This window comes from Geotrypetes seraphini, chromosome 2 (assembly GCF_902459505.1).
Source record: "Geotrypetes seraphini chromosome 2, aGeoSer1.1, whole genome shotgun sequence".
Lineage (NCBI taxonomy): Eukaryota > Metazoa > Chordata > Amphibia > Gymnophiona > Dermophiidae > Geotrypetes > Geotrypetes seraphini.
The window spans coordinates 240,927,456-240,948,674 of NC_047085.1; the positions used below are offsets into that span (position 1 = coordinate 240,927,456).

The 21,219-nt window shown below is 43.8% G+C and overlaps 1 protein-coding gene across 2 annotated transcripts in view; it reads right to left on the reverse strand.

The window, feature by feature from the left end:
• LOC117355144 (cytochrome P450 2G1-like) overlaps window positions 1–21,219 on the reverse strand; it is an 80,982-nt gene that overhangs the window by 39,383 nt on the left and 20,380 nt on the right. For both annotated transcript variants that reach the window (XM_033933264.1, XM_033933265.1), the window contains exon 2: window positions 13,108–13,270. In XM_033933264.1, the coding sequence (XP_033789155.1) occupies window positions 13,108–13,270 (163 nt within the window). The remainder of the gene's footprint in view (window positions 1–13,107; window positions 13,271–21,219) is intronic.

A 21,219-nucleotide genomic window follows, 5' to 3' on the forward strand; every position in this document is an offset into this window, starting at 1 on the left:
TGCAAGCAGCGCTGCACAGAGTCATAAAGAATAAGAAAACAGTCCCTGCTCGAAAGAGCTTACAATCTAAACAGGCAAGACAGACAAACAGGATGTCATGGATACATTCAAAGGGAAGGGTCGATCAGCAGGCAGGGTTGGAGGGCAGAGAATGCTATTGTTTTTCTTCTTTCAAAGATGCCTTTCATGTATATACAATAATTGCATTACTGCATTTACTGCTCTGTAAGAGTCCAATATTAAAATAAAAAGAAGAAGCTCAGCTCCTAAATTTCTCTTCTGTTTCAGTCAAACCTAGGACAGTCAAGCAAAAAAGGCAAGGGTTGTGTCTTTTCAACCAATAATACAATCTTTATTAGCCAAGTATAGTCCCAAGAAGGATCCCTGTTTCTGTGGATGAGAAGGCCTTGTATGGGAATGCAGCAATATATATATATATATATATATATATATATATATATATATATATATATATATATATATATTGTGGCGGGGCCGGGGGTAAGCCTAGCGCAAGCAACCCAGCTCCCGCCCCAGGCGTAAGGACCAAGCGCTCCCAGGAGGACTTCCGCTGGGAAACAGTGGAATAATTAATGGAGGCTGCGTTAGTGGTAAAGTTCAGCTTTTCGTTTATTTCCCTCAGTTTACAGCACTAGGGTTCAAGCAGTCCCTCTGTGTTGAGGAGACTTAAACAAAACATATTTTCATACAGTCCAACCTGATGTCCAGGCAGAAAAGCCAAAAATAAAACCAAAAACGTTTTCTCCTGATTTTGCTTTTTCTGTTTGAAAAATCATTAGGAAGCTTTAGCACTGTCCCCCCTGAAGCCCACTGCCCCCACTACCCCAAGCTCTCAGGGTAGGGCTAGGGAACTTTATAACCCAACCGTTTCAGACTGCCGTTAGTCCCCTCCCAAAGTTCCTGCTTCAGGGTTAAACTATATCGGGACTCTAAGCTCCGTGCAAGCTTTCTGAGGAGGTTAATTACAGGTTCTCACCTCCTTCCTTATCTTCACAGATTTTCCTCTCGGGCTCTAAGTAATTTACTCATGCTAGTTCACAGTTAGACTAAGGGAGAAAGAACGCTACTTCCAAACATTCACTTTCATTCCCCTCCCCCATTCATACCACGTTATCTGTGACTCTCCTGGAGCTCCCATGCTGCGAGATTGCATTCCATGTCACTGCTCTCAGATAACGCCCTTTCTAATTCCATTAGGGAATCACCATTCTCTGAGCTAGGGTAAGAACTCCCTTCAGGGCCAGCTAACGGACAGCCCTGTCCTGGAAGTCTTGCTACTTCCCTGCACTGCTGTTGAGGAGTTAGAAGTCTGGTCACTCGGGAGGGTTGTAAGACCAGCTGTGCTTTAGCTAAGGTCTGGGACAGAGACCTCTTGGCAGGCTCTCTCCTGCTTAGTGCAGCCTGGCTCTTCCCTGCATTCCTCCTTCCAGTCTTCTCTCCAGCATTCTCCACAGTGTTCGTAATCTCCTCAGCCCTCCCCCTATTGTTTCCACCTGGGCTCATTTTATGCTGCAAGCCTAATCTCACTCGCCCTCTGGGTTCGTCCTGCTTGCTAGCCACACACCCCTCATTAACCATGCCTGTGCTGGTTTTCTTTCTCAGAGGTTTTGTCAGAGCTTTGCCCAAGGAATCATAAAAGGAATTATAGTGCCCCAAACTAGACGTTGTGGTTTCTGTCCTTGCCTCTCTGCCTTGCCCTGCCTGTTGGTTCTTAGTGATAGGCACAGGGATACTAGACAGTTTCCTGGGCTTAGGAATAGGGACAGCCCTTTGCAAGGCAGGGTTTAAAACCGGGTTTAAACCGCTGACAGGCACTTCCCTGTCACAATATATATATATATATATATATATGGGAATGCAGATATATATATATATATATATATATATAATAAAGCATTAATAAACATAAATAATGAATTAAAACCATCTACATAGAAAATATGACTACACAGACTATATAAAAATTGAAGATAAAGGCTGATGTAAACAAATGTTTTTATGCTGGTTTATTTATGGACATGTTTTTATGCTTTATCCTATTTAATAAAACGCTAGCCGCGCATCCGCACTCAAACCAGCGTGATCTGTAATCCCTGATCCGTGATCTGTAGCCAGAGTGCATATGCGGCAGACAGATCGGGAAAGCACAGCACAGCCGGCGACTCCCACCCTCCCTCACTGCCCCCTCCCGCCCTCACTCACTGCCAAAACCACCACCTCCTCCTTCTCGCCGGCTCACCCGCTTTTCAATGAAGAGAAAAGCGCTGCTAACGCTGTCTTTGCTGTCTACTGTCCACTGCGGCCGCCCTCTCTGACTACTTCCTGTTTCCGCTAGGGTTGGCCGCAGTGGATAGAAGACACCGAAGCCAGAAGCTGCAGCCGCCGATCTCCGTTCCTCCAGGGGGGGGTCTGGGAGGAGAGGGATCGCAGCCACTCAGCACCCCCACCGAGGAGCCCAGCAACTTTCCGCTGCCCGGGACCCGAGTCATTTGCCGCCCCCCCTCTTCCCTTACCGTGGGCCTGACTGGCGATTTAAGCAGCGTGTCAGCAGTCTTCACACGCTGCTTCGGGCCCTTCTACTGCCCTGATTTGCTCCGGATGTGCCAGAGTAAATCAGGGCAGTAGAAGGACCCGAAGCAGCGTGTGAAGAGTGCTGCACACGCTGCTTAAATCGCCATGTGTAGTCGGGCCCGCGGGAAGGGAAGGGGGGGTGGCAAAGGACTTGGGCCCGCGTTTGTAGTCGCGACTGTTGGAAGGGAAAGGGGGTAGAGGAAATGCTAATGCTGTGTGGGGGGACGGAAATGGAAGGGGGAGGGAATGCTGCTTTGCACAGAGGGAGGAAGGGAGACAGAAAGACAAGAAGAAAGACACAGGGGCAGGTGCACAGGGAACTGGTGTGGGGGGAGGGAAATGGAAGGGGAAGGGAATGTTGCTTTGCACAGACAGAGGGAGGAAGGGAGACAGAAAGACAAGAAGAAAGACACAGGGGCAGGTGCACAGGGAACTGGTGTGGGGGGAGGAAATGCTGCTTTGGACAGACAGACAGAGGGAGGAAGGGACACAGAAAGACAAGAAGAAAGACACAGAGGCAGGTGCACAGGGAACTGGTGTGGGGGGAGGGAAATGGAGGGGGAGGGGATGCTGCTTCGGACAGATAGACAGAGGGAGGAAGGGAGACAGAAAGAAAAGAATAAAGACACAGGGGCAGGGAGATATACAGAAAGACAAACAGACAAAGGGGGCCAGGGACAGAGACAGACAGAAAGAAAGACAGCAGGAGTCACGTCAGGAGGGGTGCGGGATGCCGCAGAGGGAACTTTGCCAATGGGTGCAACTGGGTGGCTGTCGGGAGCCTCTGATCAGGGGCAGAGCAAGGTAAGTGTATCATAGGGATAAGAAGGAGGAGGGGGGAGAAAAAGGAAGGGACGCCTACTGCTGGACAGGGGGAGAAGGAAAGAGGTGCTGATGGACAAGGGGGGGTGAAGAAAAAGGAATGGAGGTCTAATGTTGGACAGGGGGAGAAGGAAGGTGCTGCTGGACAGGGGGGAGGTAAAACAAAAGGAGAAGGGCTGCTGCTGCATAAGGAGACCTGGGAAGGGGTGGTGGTGGACACAGGGGAGGTAAAAGGAAGGGAGAATGGACAGGGGGAGCAGGCAAAAGGTGGTGATGGACAGCCAAGGAAAAAGAAAGACAAAAAGAAAGAAAGCGGCTAAGGAGAGAGAGAGAGAGAAAGAAATAAAGAGACACACACACACATATATTCTAGCACCCGTTAATGTAACGGGCTATAAGACTAGTATTCTATAATGTACTTTTATCTGTATTTACATGCTTACTTTGTGTTATTATGTGATGCTCTGCTAGGATTTCCCATACCAGATGCTGCTGTTCTAGAAAGAGGTATGTACTATTCAGATTTTTTTAGGGGGTTGGAGGGGGTCAGTGATCACTGGGAGAGTATGGAAGGGGTCATTAATCCCTCCAATGGTCATTTGGTCAGTTTGGGTAGGTTTGTGGCACTTAGGCGCTTCTAGAACAGGTCTAGTTCCATCTTAGACGTCCTGGGAAAGGTTTGATAATCACCACAAAAAGTCCAAGTATAAGGCTGCCCAGAACCTGCCCATAGCATACCTCTATACATACCCCCATGGAGTTTGGATGTACAGTGGATGGGACGCCTTGCAAGATGTACAGAAAGACGGTTTGGGAGCTTACAGTTTAGCTGTAAGCTGATAACAGTGGCTGAGCGAACCCTTAAAAAGTAGTTACAGTGGGCTGGGGGTGGAGGGGGGGGTTGGAATGTGAGGGTTGGTAGTGGGAGCTAGAGGTTGGCAGGGATTGGTGATTGGGGTGCTAGGACAGGATGATTGGTTGTTAGGAAGGGTGAAGGGTGATTGGTGGAGGAATTGTGTGGGATTAAGGGTGATTTTGGCGGGTTAAATCATTTTGGGAAGGGTAGGCGTGTGGGAAGAGGTGGGTAGGCAGGGTTAAATTTGTTCCCTTCCCGCCCTCCCAGGTTTTTTTTTTTTTGGGGGGTTGTTTGGTTTTGGTGGGTGGTGGTTGGGTTGGTCGCAGCTTTTGCAGAAATGTGTTATGGGGTGAATTGTGTACAGTGTGGCTTATGAAGTTATATATTTTATGTGCTTATTCTGCTCATGTGCGGTACCGCCATGGGTGACCAGCATGATTCTGCGATACCGCGAGTCTTGCTGGGGGAAGTGGGGTTTGCTGGAATGTGATGAATTTATTGAGCTGAGCTAATTCGACACCGATTAGCATCAAGGTTTATGGTTGTTAAGCTACACTGAATTATTTATGTATAAATTGTTATGTTTTTATAAATTAATTGATGGATAAGTTTAATAAAGCTGCGGCCCATGCTTTGCCATTACTAAGTGTTATATGTCTTTATTCAGTGATGTGTATATGAGGAGTGATGCGAATGCCAGTGTTATAAAAATCAGCACTTGTATATCCCATTGATTAGGACATCCAAGTGCTAGTTTATACCATTTATTGGATGTTTGCATTTTTGGAAAATGAACCCCCCCCAATATATATAGTGGTGCTTCATAAACATATTAATTTAAACACTGACACCAGCACTTAAATTAACATGGTCAGTATCACCTCTCAAAATCAGGTCCTCATATTCCAAACAAAGCCAGTGTCTAAGGTAATGAAACTGAAAGTATTTACGAGAATTTCACCTTGACGATTCTTCATGCATGAGATCGATATAGCAGAAGAAATTTAAGAAACTCTTTCTGGAGGTAAACAGCTACTTACCATGGAAAAAGGTCAATGGAAATTGCACCCCTTTCCTCCCCAGCACCACCATATGGAAAAGTACTTGTTATGTTTCAAAGTACTCCCCACATAGTAAAAAGGATGACATCAGATAATCAGATAAGCTTCATTCTACAAAACATAATGCAGATCTTTTGGTACTGTTACACCAAGCATAGCATAGGAAAAGAAAACTGCACAAATGTTTTTCAAATGTTCCTATGGGACTTTTCTGCAGAGTTTCAAAATTCCCCAAATAATGGATGCAAAGGGGAAGGAGAGGACCAAAATATATGGAAGACCTTTCACATCACAATAGGTATGCACAAATAGTCACACTGGATTGGGCCAAGTTATCTTTTCCTAGCAATATTTTTTTGGTTTCTAAATCACCTTCTTGAAAAATAATTGCCTCATACACTAAACCTAGATTGAAGCTACTAGGATCTCAATGGATCTATGCAATTAAACCATGCATTTCTTATAGTGTTATGCAACCCTTTAATATATAGCTCAAGTAACATGGAGAGAATTGTAGCGTGTGTGTACATATACAAGGGAATGTTAAAAAGTTCTCAGCCCAATCAACTTCTTAAATTCTGAGCGATATTTTGCCACTTTAGCTGAAAAGAGTGTTTTCTTATTTTGTTAAGTGCCAGTTTGCAGAACTGAAATTCTATGTTTTGACATTGTTTCAGATCAGTGATTGAACTATTATCCACATCATTCTCTTAGCTGGGCTGAGAAATTTTCAGCACCCCCTCATTTGTTATGCCTTATTTTCTGATAGAGCCATTGAGCTGGCAGCATTTTGCTACTTTTACATGTCTGTGACCTTTGTGGTTGGAAGGAAACAGCCTAAGCAAGAATTAAAAGAGAAATTTCTCTTTCATTGGGTTTGTATTGATATATGAAGACTGGCTGAACTGATGACCCATGTCTTGTAGGAATTTGTCACATGTGTCACAGATATTTTTCATTGTCTAGACTACATTAGACTAGTATTTTCTATTTTATGCCTCGTGCTGTAAGACAATTGTAATCCAGAAAATAATTTAGTTCACTGGATCCAGTTTTTAGAATAGCTAATTGCTAGTTTTTTAATTGTAACTTGCACTTTATAATATTACTAGTGTTTAAGACCTGTCTGTCTTTCTTTATTTATGTCTTTCTCCCTGCTCCTGTCTCTTTCTTCCTTCCTTTCTGTCTGTCTCCCTCCTGCTATTTTTCTCTCTCACTCCCTGGCACCCTTTGTCTGTTTGTCTTTCTTTCTGTCTGTCTCTCTGTTCTCCTGTCTGTCTTTATTTCTGTCTGTCTCTCTCCCTGGCATCCTTTGTCTGTCTGTATTTCTTTCTGTCTCTCTCCCCCCCCCCACTTTCCTTTGCAGAAGCAGCAGCGGTATTTCCCTTCCCCTCCATGTCCCTGCTGAAGCAGTAACAGCATTTTCCCCCACCCCCCATTCCCTTCTCTCTCCCCCCCACTTTCCTTTGCAGAAGCAGCAGTGATATTTCCCTTCCCCTCCAGATCCCTGTGAAGTAGTAGCAGCATTTTCCCCCACCCCCCATTCCCTTCTCTCCCCCCCCACACACTTTCTTTTGCAGAAGCAGCAGCGGTATTTCCCTTCCCCTCCAGGTCCCTGCTGAAGTAGTAGCAGCATTTTCCCCCACCCCCCATTCCCTTCTCTTACCGTGAGCTGTCCTGCTCCGTTCGGCCCCTCCCCCTTCCCGCGGGCTGGCCTGCTGCTTTTTTCAAATTTCAAAGTATCGGCGGCTCTTCTCATGATCCCCGTGGTGGCTGATCCTCCTGTAAAGAGCAGCCTGCGATGGTGTCCGGCTTTAGCGAACCTCGCAGGCCGCTCTCCAACTCGGTAGCACGTTCCCTCTGACGCAATCCTGTGCGTCAGAGGGAACGTGCTACTGAGGTTGGAGAGCGGCCTGCGAGGTTCGCTAAAGCCGGACACCATCACAGGCTGCTCTTTACAGGAGGATCAGCAGCAGCAGCGGCGGCGGCGGCAGCGGTGAGTTAGGGCGGGAGGTGTGTTCCCTGCTGAGGACGCGGGCAGGGAGAGAGCTTGCCTGGCTTCCATGGTGAGTGAGGGCAGGAGGAGGGGAGTGGCCAAAATGTTCCCTGCCGCCGGATTGGCGGCCACGGATCAGAAATCACAGCGGCAAGGATCACGAAATTTCAAGAGCGCATGCATGCTCTAGGATTTTATTATATAGGATTAAGAATTTTAATCTGTTTTTTTTTTTTTTTTTACCTTTTAAAAATGGGAGAATACAATAAAATCATTTATACACGTTCAAACTGAGTATTTCACTTAGGGCTCCTTTTACTAGCGGTTTTAGCCTCCATAAAGCTTGCATTAGTATTTTTCGTGCAGTGCAGGGTTAGCACGTGCTAATCTTTAGTGCACGCTAAAAACACTGGCACACCTTAGTAAATGGAGCCCTTAGTCACTTTAAGCTGTGTAACTTTCATCTGATTCTCAAACACACTAATTGCTAGATGCACTAAAGTCGGTGATCATTGCTAAACCTGTTTTGATAGCTTTAGCAATGCTTTTACTGTCCCGATTCACAAAACGGCTCACTGCATGTTTTTCCTAATCGCCCATTTTCTGATCCGGCAATGCAAATTACCGTAGCTAAAACCCTAGGCAATATAGCCAAGTGATTGATTAGCTCAGATGCCTAAGACCCCCTCCAAGGAGAGGGGCCTTAGGCATCTGAGCTAATCAGAGCCTTAGGTTCCTCCATGTGCATCACATGGTGCACCAGGCAAGAGAAGGCACATCTTTTTCGACTGGCAGGCCTCAGAGTTGGAAGGACCATGCTTCCCTCCAGTTTTCAACATCTATCAAAGGTACAGGGGGAGAGGGGAGAGAAGTGGGAGTGGGGTTCAGGGGATCATCTGGTGGCAGGAGGGAGTGGGCATCCCTTCTGCCTTTTTTAGGGGGGAGGGGATGGTTCAGGGGGGTCTCTGTTGACAGGAGGGAGTAAAACTAAAAAAATCTGAAAATTATTCAAGGATAGAGTGAAGATAGCAGTAACCAAGTACAATGGTACACACACTACAAATAGAGTGAAATAAAACTTAAATTTAAGTGTAATGGCAGGAGTCCTCAGTTTACACAACTGAACGCTAACAAGACCAAAGCGTTAGCTGTCACTCTTTATACCCATTTGGGGTTTAAAAGGTGTAACATCCCTGGTCTCACCCCCGTTGTGATTTACTGTGTACAAATATGCCTCAATGTAAATCAAAAAATGTGAAAAACAAATGAAAAGCACATTGGTACTTAGCTGCTGCTATAAACTTAGTTCAGCGTACATAGTTCATCAGGCCATAGGTGAAGAAGTCCAACAAAATATAAGGCTGGAACTGATAGTAGAAAATATACGCTATACTTATCTTTTTGTAGCTGTAATAAGTGTAGTGATCAGCAAAATACGTGCTTGCTGTCAATTTTCTTGCATGGGGGGGGTAGGGACAGCATGGCAAGAGAAAGTGGGCAACCCTCCTGCCATTTTTGCAGCTGTGTGTGTGAGGGGGTGGGGTGTTGGTTCCTGGTGTCGGAACGTCAGAGAGAGCTTTTTTTTTTTAATGGGACAGATATTGTGCATGTGTAACACACGCACAACATCTGTCCATTATTGAAAAAAAAGTTTCCTGCCCTAAACAGCTGAGTGGCAGGAGACTGCTTTCGAGGCTTTCCCTGCCTCTCAGATGCTCGGGTTTCCCTTTGCTGGCTTTGCGCATGTATGAGAGTCACTCTCACACCAATCAATCAGATGAGAGAGATAGGGATTACGATGAACCTCCACGCAAATTTGCATGCAATCTTTTTGGTACATTGATTATTGCTCTTCTACAAATGGCCAGAGAATCAACCAACAGCAATCCAGTCGTCATTAGCGATTATGTTTAGTGCATCCAGGCCTAAATCCTAGCCAGGTTCCCCTACATAATCTCTTAGTCTAGGGGTGGTTAGTGTTATTTTTCTGAGCACCCTCCTCCTTAGCTAGGCCACTCAGGATACTAAGACTACAGAACTATTGAAGAGAAACTGCTACATTAGGATAAAGTAAGGGTACCTGATCTGAATCCCAAGCCTAATAAACAGATTGTGTTTCAGGTCACTGCACAGAATTAAAACTAGAATCATAAATAATTAGTTTATGTATTTTATTTAAAAATTTCTAACCTGCTTAAATTGAAGCAGTTTACAGAATAGATACATAATCATCAATATATCCAGTGCCGTACCTAGCATATGTGACACCCGGGGCCCATCATTTTTTGACACCCCCCATCTATATGAAAAATATGATTTTTAGTAACAATCCACATATCACACAAAAGTGTACCTAGGAAAAGGCAGCATCTTAAACACTGCAGTGAGCACTAGAACATCAACACATACATTGTAAAACTAAACAAGCCAGATCCCGCAGTTAGTTGATCCTGCAGTCAATGCCAACTGAAAACTAAGTTCTTTTCATACACACAGAACAGAGATACACTCTCACCCAATATGGAATAATCACAAGCTAAAAATAGAAATATGTAGACAAAAGTTAAACTGAACCGCCAAGAAACCAGACCCTGGATACAATGCAACACCACAAAAACAGTAACACATGTCCTCTAATACAGTGCAAAATATAAAGACAGTAGATGTAAATTTGAAAAAACTGATACATAACAATCACCACTTTACAAATTAACAAATAAAAATAAAACAAATAATGAGAAATAAAAAAATACCATTTTATTGGACTAATCCCCATAAGTTCAGTCCCCATCCCCGTAAACCACCTGATTCCATCCACACAAGCCTTGAATTGTTTTATATTGAACTTATTATATTAAAGTATAAAAAGAAACAATATTCTGTACAATTGTCAATTTATAAATCAGCGTCTTCTCCCCACTCTCTCTTCCCCATTTCCCTTCAGCGTCCTCAGCCCACTCTCTCTCCACTTTCCTTCAGTGCATGCACATAAAAACAAGCAAGTAATTTTATATCATTTTCATTCTATTCATTCATAGAAATTAAAGTCTAAATAATGCCAGTCACATAACAAAACATGATTTTACAAAAATAATTCCCTGCACAGTCAAGCCTGCAAGGATTACTAGATGTCTTTCAGCAGCTCCCCTCCCTCCCCCTTACCTTTGTGGCCAAGTCAAAATGATCTACCAACAATAAAATTTTAAAAACACAAAGCACGCTGTACGCAGAGAAAATGTTAATTATCATTTATATTCCGTGGGTTTTCAAAGAGGTCAAGGCAGATGACTTTATGCAATGTCACATCAGTAACAACTATACAAAAATAGACAAATATTCCCCCTCCCTTTTTACTAAACCGTGATAGCATTTTTTAGCGCAGGGAGCTGCACTGAATGCCCCACGCTGCTCTCGATGCTCATAGGCCCTGCGCTAAAAAACGCTATTGTGGTTTAGTAAAAGGGGGCCATAGTGCAAAATTAAACAGCATATATAAATTCTCAAAACCGACACATTTTGATCACTAAATTGAAACCAAAATCATTTTTCTTACCTTTGGTAATTTCATCAGTCTCTGGTTGCACTTTATTCTTCTGACTGTGCATCCAATATTTCTTCCTTCTTTCAGCCTCCTGTATGCTTCTTCTCTTCCAGATCTCATTCCCTCCCCAAACTTTTTCTTTGTTTCACCCTGCCCCCTTCTTTCTTTTTCTCTCTCTCCATACCCCCTTTCTTTCTGTATGTCTGTCTTTCTCTCGCTCTCCGTGCCCCATTTCTTTCTTTCTTTCACACTGCCCCTTCTTTCTTTCTCTCTCCATGCCCTCTTTCGTTCTGTATGTCTGTCTTTCTCTCTTTCTCTTTCCGTGCCCTATTTTTGTTTGTTTCACCCTGCCCCCTTTCTTTCTTTCTGGCTCCCTGTCCCCCCCTTTCTTTCTTTCCCCCTGCCCTCCCCTCCCCCATGCCACCACCATTGGGAAAACGCTGCCACTGCCGCCATCGGGAACAGGCCAGCGCTGAGTTCGCCCTGTTTCTCTTCCCCGCAGAGGCAACCAATTCTCGCCGCCTGACGTCAATTCTAACGTCGGAGAGGATGTTCTGGACCAGTGAGGCAGCGATTGGTTGGCCCAGAACGTCCTCTCCTACGTCAGAATTGACGCAGGCGGCTAGAGTTGGTCTGCCCCAAAGGGAAAAGCAGGGAGAACTCGGCGCCGGCCTGTTCCCAATGGGATGGTGGCGCTCAAGTGGCTAAAGAGCCGCAGTTTGCTGGCCTAGGGAGAACACTGGAGGGTGGCCAGCTGTGCACCCCCTTGGGGCGTAAACCCGGGGTGGACCGCCCCCCCCCCCACCTTGGTATGCCACTGTCTGTACCTCACTCCCTCCCTATGACCAAAAATTATCTTTTCTTGCATTCCCCGTGTACACAACCATCTCTTTCCCTCCCTTCCTCTCTCCCAAGTCCATGCCTTCTGTGTCCAAAAACACATTCCCTCCCCCAGCTCAGCATCTCTTTCCCTCCCTTCCTCTCTCCCAAGTCCATGCCTTCTGTGTCCAAAAACACACTCCCTCCCCCACCTCTTTCCTTCCCTTCCTCCATCCTCTCTCCCAAGTTCATGCCTTGTGTCCAAAAATGCACTCCCTCCCCCCTTTTGTGTTCCACGTTTGCCTCCTAGCCCTCATCTTAGCAACTTTCCCAGCCATCCGGACCGTCCCTCCTCCTCCTCCTCCAGCCTCTGTCGCGCCACCTCATCTGGAGCGCAGCCTTAGCTTCCACTGGGGTGGCATGACCTGCACCCTCCCTGGCAGAGACCGGGGGCACGACTTGAACTCACGTCCTGGCACCGGCAGTTTGTGAAATGCCTGGGCTGTATTTATCCCCCGTTTGTTTTTATTGCAACCCACTAGGGCAGAGCTTCTTAAACTCTATGGGGAGGGGGGGGGGGTTCTCTACAGCAGGGATATCCACAATGAATAGCTAAACAAATCATCTGCATATAAATAATAATTTAATTTTATATACCGCCATACCCAAAAAGTTCTAGGCAGTTCACAACAATCAATTAAAATACAAACAATGCAAAACATTGAAAACTACATACATGCAATCAAAAGTTATCTTGTACCGATTCGTTGTGGACATCCTAAAGCACAGGTGTCAAAGTCGGTCCTCGAGGGCCAGAATCCAGTCGGGTTTTCAGGATTTCCCCAATGAATCTGCATGAGATCTATTTGCATGCATTGCTTTCAATGCATATTCATTGGGGAAATCCAGAAAACCCGACTGGATTCCGGCCCTCGAGGAGGGACTTTGACACCCCTGTCCTAAAGTATTGACCGGTTGAGGGCAGGATTGGGGAAAAAAAAACCAACAACCCATGTATTGCCTTATTTCTGGGTTTGGGTGGAACTTGAGCCGCAAGGCTCATCTTCTGTTCTTACCTGCCCTGCCGCGCACACATAGCCAACCGGAAGTTTTCCCCGATGTCAGCGCTGACGTCGGAGGGAGGGCTTAAGCAAAGCCTGCCCTCCGACATCAGCGCTGACATCTGGGAAGACTTCCGGTCGGGTCTGTGTGCGCGGCAGGGCAGGTAAGAACAGAAGACGAGCCTCGCGGCCCGAGTTGTATTTAGCCCGTGGGTCTCCCGTCGTCCCCGTTCAGCTCTGTCTTGTGCATCCCCTTGGAGCTTGCACCCAGGGCGGACCGTCCCCCCCCCCCCCCCCCTAGGTACGCCAATGAATATATCAATACATTTTTGCATTTTCTTCTTTAAAATATTATTTACCAAAGTCGTGGAATATTTTTTCTAATGCTGGGATTCTTCCTCTGTCATAAAAGTCATCAGCCTGATCGATCAAAGCTTCTTTCACAGCCTCGTACCCACACATCATGACCAGTGGGCGATTGCCCCGATAAATTGTGAACACAGGACCGTACTTTTTATAGAGCTGTAAAAAGGTAAGAACAGCAATAATATGCAAAATATTTCTTATTATAATGATAATGAAATAATTTTAAAGGTTCTTAAAACACTGCCCAATGTTTTTTCTGTCCAGGGACACATAATGCAATATGTCGGTAGGCTGTCTTCCAACTTATTTTATCTGATAAGACAGCCCATCCCCCACCTCCCACCCCTATGAAGGAGTATAAGGGAGAAATCTTCCTTTCTATGTTCAAGTTTTTTCCAGAAAGAAAGAAACATCATACAATTGCATTTTCTGTTGAAGCCTACACAGTAAACCATAGCATACATGCTAAGACCTTTGTGTCTATGCTACAAATGAGTGAGCTATGAAACAAGGTTTTAATATGCATCTTCAAACCAATCTAAAGAAATATTTGCATGAAGATGCTAAAATTAGCATGACCAAGCATGCGAATGAAAAATGACACATACAGATGAGGGTTTAGCATAAGCAAGAAAAATTATATGCTGTGCTCTATGATTTTTACCCAGTACTCCCTAACAGAGTTCTGTGTAAAATCTGCCTTTTACGTACGTTAGCAAGTTTTAAATTGCTAACGTACGTAATCATTGAAAGTGGATTTATTGCATTTGATATACCGCTTGAACATAGGTATTATGGTGGGATGCAGGATCGGCCAGAATCAAGCCCTGCCCTCAGCATAGCCCAACCGAGCTGTAACTTGAGTGGCTGGTGAGAAATTACAAACTACATAAAAGAGTCCAAAATGGGCATCATTCAAAAATCAAAAGTTCTTTATTGTTCCCCTCAAGGATAAAGCTTCAAAGCAACTAAAGTCCATGAAAGTGATATGTCCAGCACTTGAATGTATTATCATATCATTTCTTTAAGAGGCAAAACATAACATCATAACAAAATATAAATATTTCATGGGGTGTCCTAATTTTTTCACATGACTGTACATATACATATATGTATATATACTGTATATACAGTATACAGTATATATATACATATATAATATAATAAAAACCTAGCCGCGCATGCTCACTTACCTGCGTGCTTCCGTGATCTCTGATCTGTAATCAGTAGGTCCGTGGCCAGCAGGAGTGCAGAAGCGGCGGCCAGGCAACTCCGAGACACACAGCACAGCCGGCGACTCCCCCCCTCCCGCCCTTACTCACCGCCAAAGCCTCCTCCTTCTGCCCAGCTTACCTGCGTTTAAATTAAGAGAAAAGCGCTGCACCGTACTAACGCTGGCCTCGTCATTTTCTGTCCACTGTGGCACGCCCTATCTGACTACTTCCTTTTTTCCATAGGGTTGGCCGCAGTGGATAGAAGATGCCGAAGCCAGCGGTAACGCGGTGCAGCGCTTTTCTATCAATTTCAATGTGGCGGCTGGGAAGGGGGCGGCGGAAAATGCTGCTGTTGCACAGGGAAGGCCGGGAAATGATGCTGCTGCTGCACAGGGAAGTGGGGGAGGGAAATGGGGGGGGGAAATGCTGCTTCTGCACAGGGAAGACAGGGAAATGCTGCTGCTGCACAGGGAAGGGTGGAAATGCTGCTGCTGCACAAGGTAGTGTGTGTGGGGGGGGGGCAGCTCCGCGGGAAGGGAAGGGGGGTAAGGGAAATGCTACTGCTGCACATGGAAGTGGTGTGGGGGGAGCGAAAGCTGCTTCTGTGGCTGGTGCACAGGGAAGTGGGGGGGGAGAATCAAAATGCTGCTGTACAGGGAAGTAGGGTGGGGGGAAATGCTGCTGCACAGGGACATGGAGGGGGAAAGAAAGACAGACAGCTAGCACCCGTTAATGTACTAGTATATACATATATATATATATATATATATATAAAACATGAAAGGACTGATGATGATGTTTATTGTTGATCCAAAGTTTTCAATGAATGGATCATTTGTTAAAATTTATACCATCTGAAGGTCCTTTCTATATTTTCTAAAGTATATATAGCTCTGTTCCATTTTTGTGAGTATATTTATCATTTGATATGTAGGTCCTCTTTTACTAAGGTGTGTTAACCAATTAGTGCACGCTAATCGATTTAACATGCGCTAAACGCTAACGTGTGCATGTTAGTTTATGGATGCGTTAGTGTTTAGCGTGCGCTAATTTGATTAGCGTGCGCTAATTGGTTAGCGTACCTTAGTAAAAGAGGGGGTTAGAGAACAATGGTGGATACATACACTGAAATCAAATGGCTTGAATGACTTTGTTGAGTGGAATTCCATCATTTGAGGAACCTTTCTATAAAGTTTATTGAAAAATGATGTCATGGTGTCAATCCAAATGTTTCAGTTTTTTGGGTGGTTTAGATCCTTAAAAGCAGGAATTATGTTAAACTGAGTAAGCTTTCAAAGATGCAGTTGGATAACAGTGGTTTGCTTGAGCTCTGCATTGTCCCTGAGGCAGACATCGAAGCAAGACTCTCGTCAAACATCATTATGAGGGGCTGCTGGAAACTTCTCAGCTCAACCAAGAAGAGAATGATGTGGAACCATGAATCTTACAAGTTATTACACACTTTCTTGACACGTTTTGTTTTATTTCATTGAAATGAAAAGTGTTAAGAAAAGCGTGGAATAACTTGTAGGTTTCATGGCTCCACACCATTCTCTTCTTGGTTGGTCTGAGAACTTTTCAGCGGCACCTTGTACAAGCCAGCAACCAGATAAGACTTTTGGACTTTATAACATATCTAATCATTGCAGTTATAAACTGAAATAAAAATTAGTCTTTGGATTTCATCAATTTGGGAGTGGGCAATATACTTAGTACATTTGCACGCGGAGACACTGTTACTATTTATATATGTTTTTTAACAGAGTATTTAGAACACATTTTTAATGTCAAATATATGAGAGTGTTTTAGGGCTCCTTTTACTAAGCTGTATAAGGGCATTAATGCACGGAATAGCGCGCGCTAAATTGTCACGTGCGCTAGATGCTAACGCCAGCATTGAGCTGGTGTTAGTTCTAGCCGTGTAGCATGGGGTTAATGCACGCTAATCTGCTGCATGCGCTAAAAACGCTAATGCAGCTTAGTAAAAGGAGCCCTTAGTGATATAATCTATGCATTGCTATATAGAGCTTATCTCTGATTTGCAGCTTTTAGCAGCATGAGCTGCAGAAGTTACTGAAGTTCCCTCTTATTAAATTATCTTATGCATTATACCCTTTGGATTTAGAAAATACATTTCTACATATATCAAAATAATAAAACCTAAAAGTAGAGACATCTTGTAAGTTAAAAAGTGTTCAATTCCATAAGCACTGAAACCTGTCTATTATCATTAGTATCAGAACTTAGGGTTGTAATTGATAAGGGACAATTTACCCTTGTATTAACACAATTAGCCCTCTTATAATATGGTATTGATATTCAGCCAACTCCCAAAGAAGGTTCAAAGTAGATGACAAAAAAACTATAGCGCAATAATTAAAAAAAAAAACCACCGAGCAATTTATCTTAATGTTTCCTAGATAAATGTGTTTTAACTCCTTTCAAAAGTTCAATTAAGAAGGTAACTTTTCAATGAACTGCCTGATAAATGAAATATTCCTTCAAAAATCTCTTATACCCTATTCCAGTAAAAGAAGGAAAGAATAGTAACTTAGATGATCCTTGTATTAAAGTGTTAGGATGAAAAAGATATGAGAACAAACCATTTAAATATTCTGACTATATACCATTAAAAAGTTTAAATCTCACGCAAGCTAATTAAAAGTAACACATGCCTATAAAGGTCCTGAAGAGGTGCTGAGGACCTGCTGAGGGAAAGAAACTTCATTGGAGTATCTTACCTGCTGGCATTCAGACATAAGGAAAAGTAAACTTGGGTTCAGTTGGTAATTTCAATGTCTTTTTTAATTATATTGTAAACTAGTTTTTTAGCCCGTTACATTAACGGGTGCTAGAATAGATGTGTAGACTTAGGCATTTCTTTCTTTCTTTCTGACTCTTTTCCTGGCCCCCTGTCTGTCTTTCTTTCTGTCGCTCTCCCTTCCCCCTGTCTGTCTTTCTTTCTTTCTGTCTCTCTCCCCCTGTCTGTCTTTCTTTCTGTTGCCGCACTGACCGTGTGGAGTGTCCTAAGGAGTAGCACTACGTGAAAAGGGAAGAAAAAAAATATTTTCAAGAACTTCATAATACCAAAAAATAGGAGAGGCACAGAAACTGTTGTCTTGAAACAGTCTCACACACTTATCAGGTATTCTTTTCAGACCTGGCATCTATCATTGCACTGAGTTTTGTATAAGGCAACAGTTCAAAAATGAAATATAATAACAATGTTAGGCAAACATTGGGCAACAGCCAGTTATTATATTTACATTACATTACATTACATTACGGATTTCTATTCCGCCTATACCTTGCAGTTCAAGGCGGATTACAAAAGATTTGACTGGACATTTCCAGTGATGATCACATTACAGAGGATTTTACTGGACATTTTCCAGTGAGGATACAATTTTTTTTTTTTTTTTTTTTTTCTTGGGGATCTTATGTGTTGGATAGAAAACTGACAGTGCCTAGCTGTGTGGTTTTAGCAAATGGAATACAGTTAGAGTAGGCATGATTACAATCTTTTTGTGGTCTGTTTACTTGAAGAGTGATTAGGTGTGATATTTGGGGGAGGATTATCTGGTGGTAGATGAGTTCAGTCGAGGTAGGTGAATTATCTGGAGGTAGGTGAACTTAGCTGGAGGTAGGTAAAGTGGTTTAAGGTCTAATTTTGAGCCTTATACAAAACTCAGGGCAATGACAGAAACCTGTTTCGGAGCACTGCTTGCTAATTCATGATGTGTGTGAGACTGTTTCAAGGCAATATTTTCTCTGTGTGTCCTAAGGAGTGACAGCTTTCCAGGTGCTGGGTCCATGAGTAGCACCTTATGCCTGGCCTTGTGTAGTCCCCAATTAAACACCATACGTTTTCTGTGGGATATGATAATTTAATATACTGTCTTCCACATAGTTTCAAGGTAATTTACAATAAAACAACTGTTACAAATATATAAGAACAAAAAAAAAAAAAAATCAGACCCCCGCTCATCTTTTTATATTCTCTCCTCCCTTACGTTTATTGTGGTCTGCTGGAAGAACTTGTATTTCATTCATGTATTTTCCTTTTGATCTGATGCCTTCGGTCTTATGTTTTTCTTGGAAAGGCAAGCCCTGTGTTTAACTTGTCATTATTGCTAATGTAATAAAAATAAAAAATAAAAAACAATCGGATCTCCGAGTCCTTCGTAGCCTGAGCCAGATCCAATGCAGCAACCCAGAAGAAATGCCATCCTTGAAAGGTCTCTGGCCCAGCCCGAGGGCCCCACCGTGGATCAGGCATCGAGAGACCATCAACCCCCCCCCCCCCCATTCGCGTTCCCGTTACCTAAGCCACTGCTGGTCCCCTTTCAGCAAAAGTCACGCCGTCCATCACCTCACGCAGCATGAGCAGAGGGGGGAAGGTCCCTCGCGCTGGGGTGGGCGAGGCTGCACTCGCGCCTCTCCCGCGCTGGCCGCAACGGTTAAAGGCTCGCGCTGGACACGGGCGTTACATGGGGTGCCTGGAATTCCCGCGCAGAACGAAGAGCAAGAGACTTGCAGAGGTGGTGGGGCGCTGACCGCCACGATCCCTCTCCTCCGAGACACAGCCCCCCACTGCCGCAGCATTCCGAGGAGCGGAGCAGGCTTGTGGAGGCGATTAGCAGCTGGCTGCAGTCCCGGCTGGAGTCCTGGTGACCAAGTAAGCATGCATGCGCACTCTCGCCGGCACTTCCCGACAGATCAGATCTCAGGGAACATGTGGCGAGAGTATTATTATTATAGATTACTCTGCATATTTAGCAAAATCAGTTAAGATAATAGTGTATCTGTAACTTTGTTTATTCACTCAATCTGTAACATTTCTAATCATTGTAAACTGCATAGAACTTTACGGTCCTGCGGTATTTAAACTGTTATTATTAAGAAGAACACCAGATTCATCTGGTGTGATATAACATTAGCTGAGCTGATGTCACTGGCTGGTAATATTTATTGAATGATGGGGGGAGGGGGGACAGAGGGTAAGGGGAATATATGAGGTGTTATCAAGGGTCTGTAGAGTAAGGATTGACAATTTTATAAGAGGAAGTAAGAAAGGGTTAATAGACAGAGCTTGTAAGAAAGAAAAATGATTAAGGAAGTTTCTAAGGTGATGGGGCGGAGCAGTAACGTGATTGGTTGGATGTTGTGGCAGGCTGGAGTGAACTCTTTGAGGAAAGGGGAACAGTAGAGTAGTCTGTTCAGGAAAAGATTATCCCTCCCTCCCTCCCATTTGTGCTGGTGTTATGTTTTGTGTTAGTGTTGTGGGGTGGGGTGGGGGGTGTACATGTTATATGTCGACTTGGGTGGATTTGGTGGAGCTTATGGGGTTGGGGGAGGTGGTCGCAGCTTTGGGTGGGGCGGAAAATGGGGTTTGGCCCAGTTGGATCTGGGAGATGAGCAGTTAATAAATAAATAAATTTAACACTCTTATGCGATACTGCTGCGAGGGGAAGCATGGCCTTGCGTCACCGTGGATCATGTTTGGGGGAAGGGGAGGGGAAGCATGGCCTTGCGTCACCGTGGGCCATGTTTGGGGGAATGTTATAAATTTAAAGACTTAGCGGGAGCTAGTTTCGACACTGAATAGCTCCCTGGGGATGTGTGAAATATGCATTGGGGGTTTATTGGTTTTTGGACACAGATTGTATTGTAAGTGAAGATAATATTCAGATAGATAATAAAGCTTCGGCCAAATATTTATTCCAATAAAACTGAGTTGTGTGATTATTGATTGATGGTGATTAGCTTTCAGTTGCAGGTGACGGGAATGCGAATGCTAATGTTATTATTATTATTATTAAAGTCTCTGCTAGGGTTTTATATATGCAGTGTTTTAGAGTCTAGATTAGTAATTTAGGTTACATTTTAGAGCGTATGATAACATCTGTTTAGAGCACAGATAGTAGTTGAGGAAAGCCTTTGTTTAGTGTTCAACATTGGTGTAAATATAGCTTAGGGGGAATTCATCAAGCAGTTTTAGGGCTTTAATTGGCCCTTACCATGACTTAAACATCCCTAACACTGCTGATCCAAATATAGCACAGGTAGGATTGAGTTGTTAAATGGATAGTTACATCATAATTTTTTTATGAATAGATGACATTGAATGTGGTTGATGTCAGTGTTTTGATTCATGATTGTTATTTTATAGTGTTCCCTCCTGAGGAAGCTACTTCAGCGAAACTCAAGTCAGGGGTCGATTAGACAGGGACATCACATTCAAGTTATTAGTATTGAGCACAGGTTATCATAGCAGATCACAAAGCTGCCACTGGAATACAGATAAGTGTTAACAACTAAACAGCATTCCAATTACAATGCCTTATGTTGTCTGATATATAGGCAGTTAAGACTGTGAAGGTGGTGATGGTCTTATAGTCAACCAGTGCTGTGTGTTTTTATCACAATGCACAAAAGGTTGTGGGTCTGAGCACTTCACAAAAATTTATATATTATTTAGAATTATTTATATGAAATATTTAATTAAGTTTTAAATTGAAAATGGTGACAAAGTGATCGTGGTAAATACCTATGTGGCATAAATGCTCATGAGGCGACTCTCGATTGAAAGGAAGCTCTGGAATGAGGGGGCATAGGATGAAGATGAATGGGGATAGACTAAGAAGTAACCTCAGGAAATACTTTTTCTCTGAAATGCTAGTGAATGCTTGGCACAGTCTCTTGGTGGAGGTGGTAGAGACAAAAAAATGTATTTACATTCAAAAAAGCTTGGGATAAGTACATTGGATGTCTAAGGGAAAGGAAGGGATAACAGATGGCATGGATAGGCAGACTAGATAGGCCATATAGGCCTCCTTTTATGAAACTGCAATAGTAGTTTCTAGCGCGGGGAGCTGCGCTGAATGGTC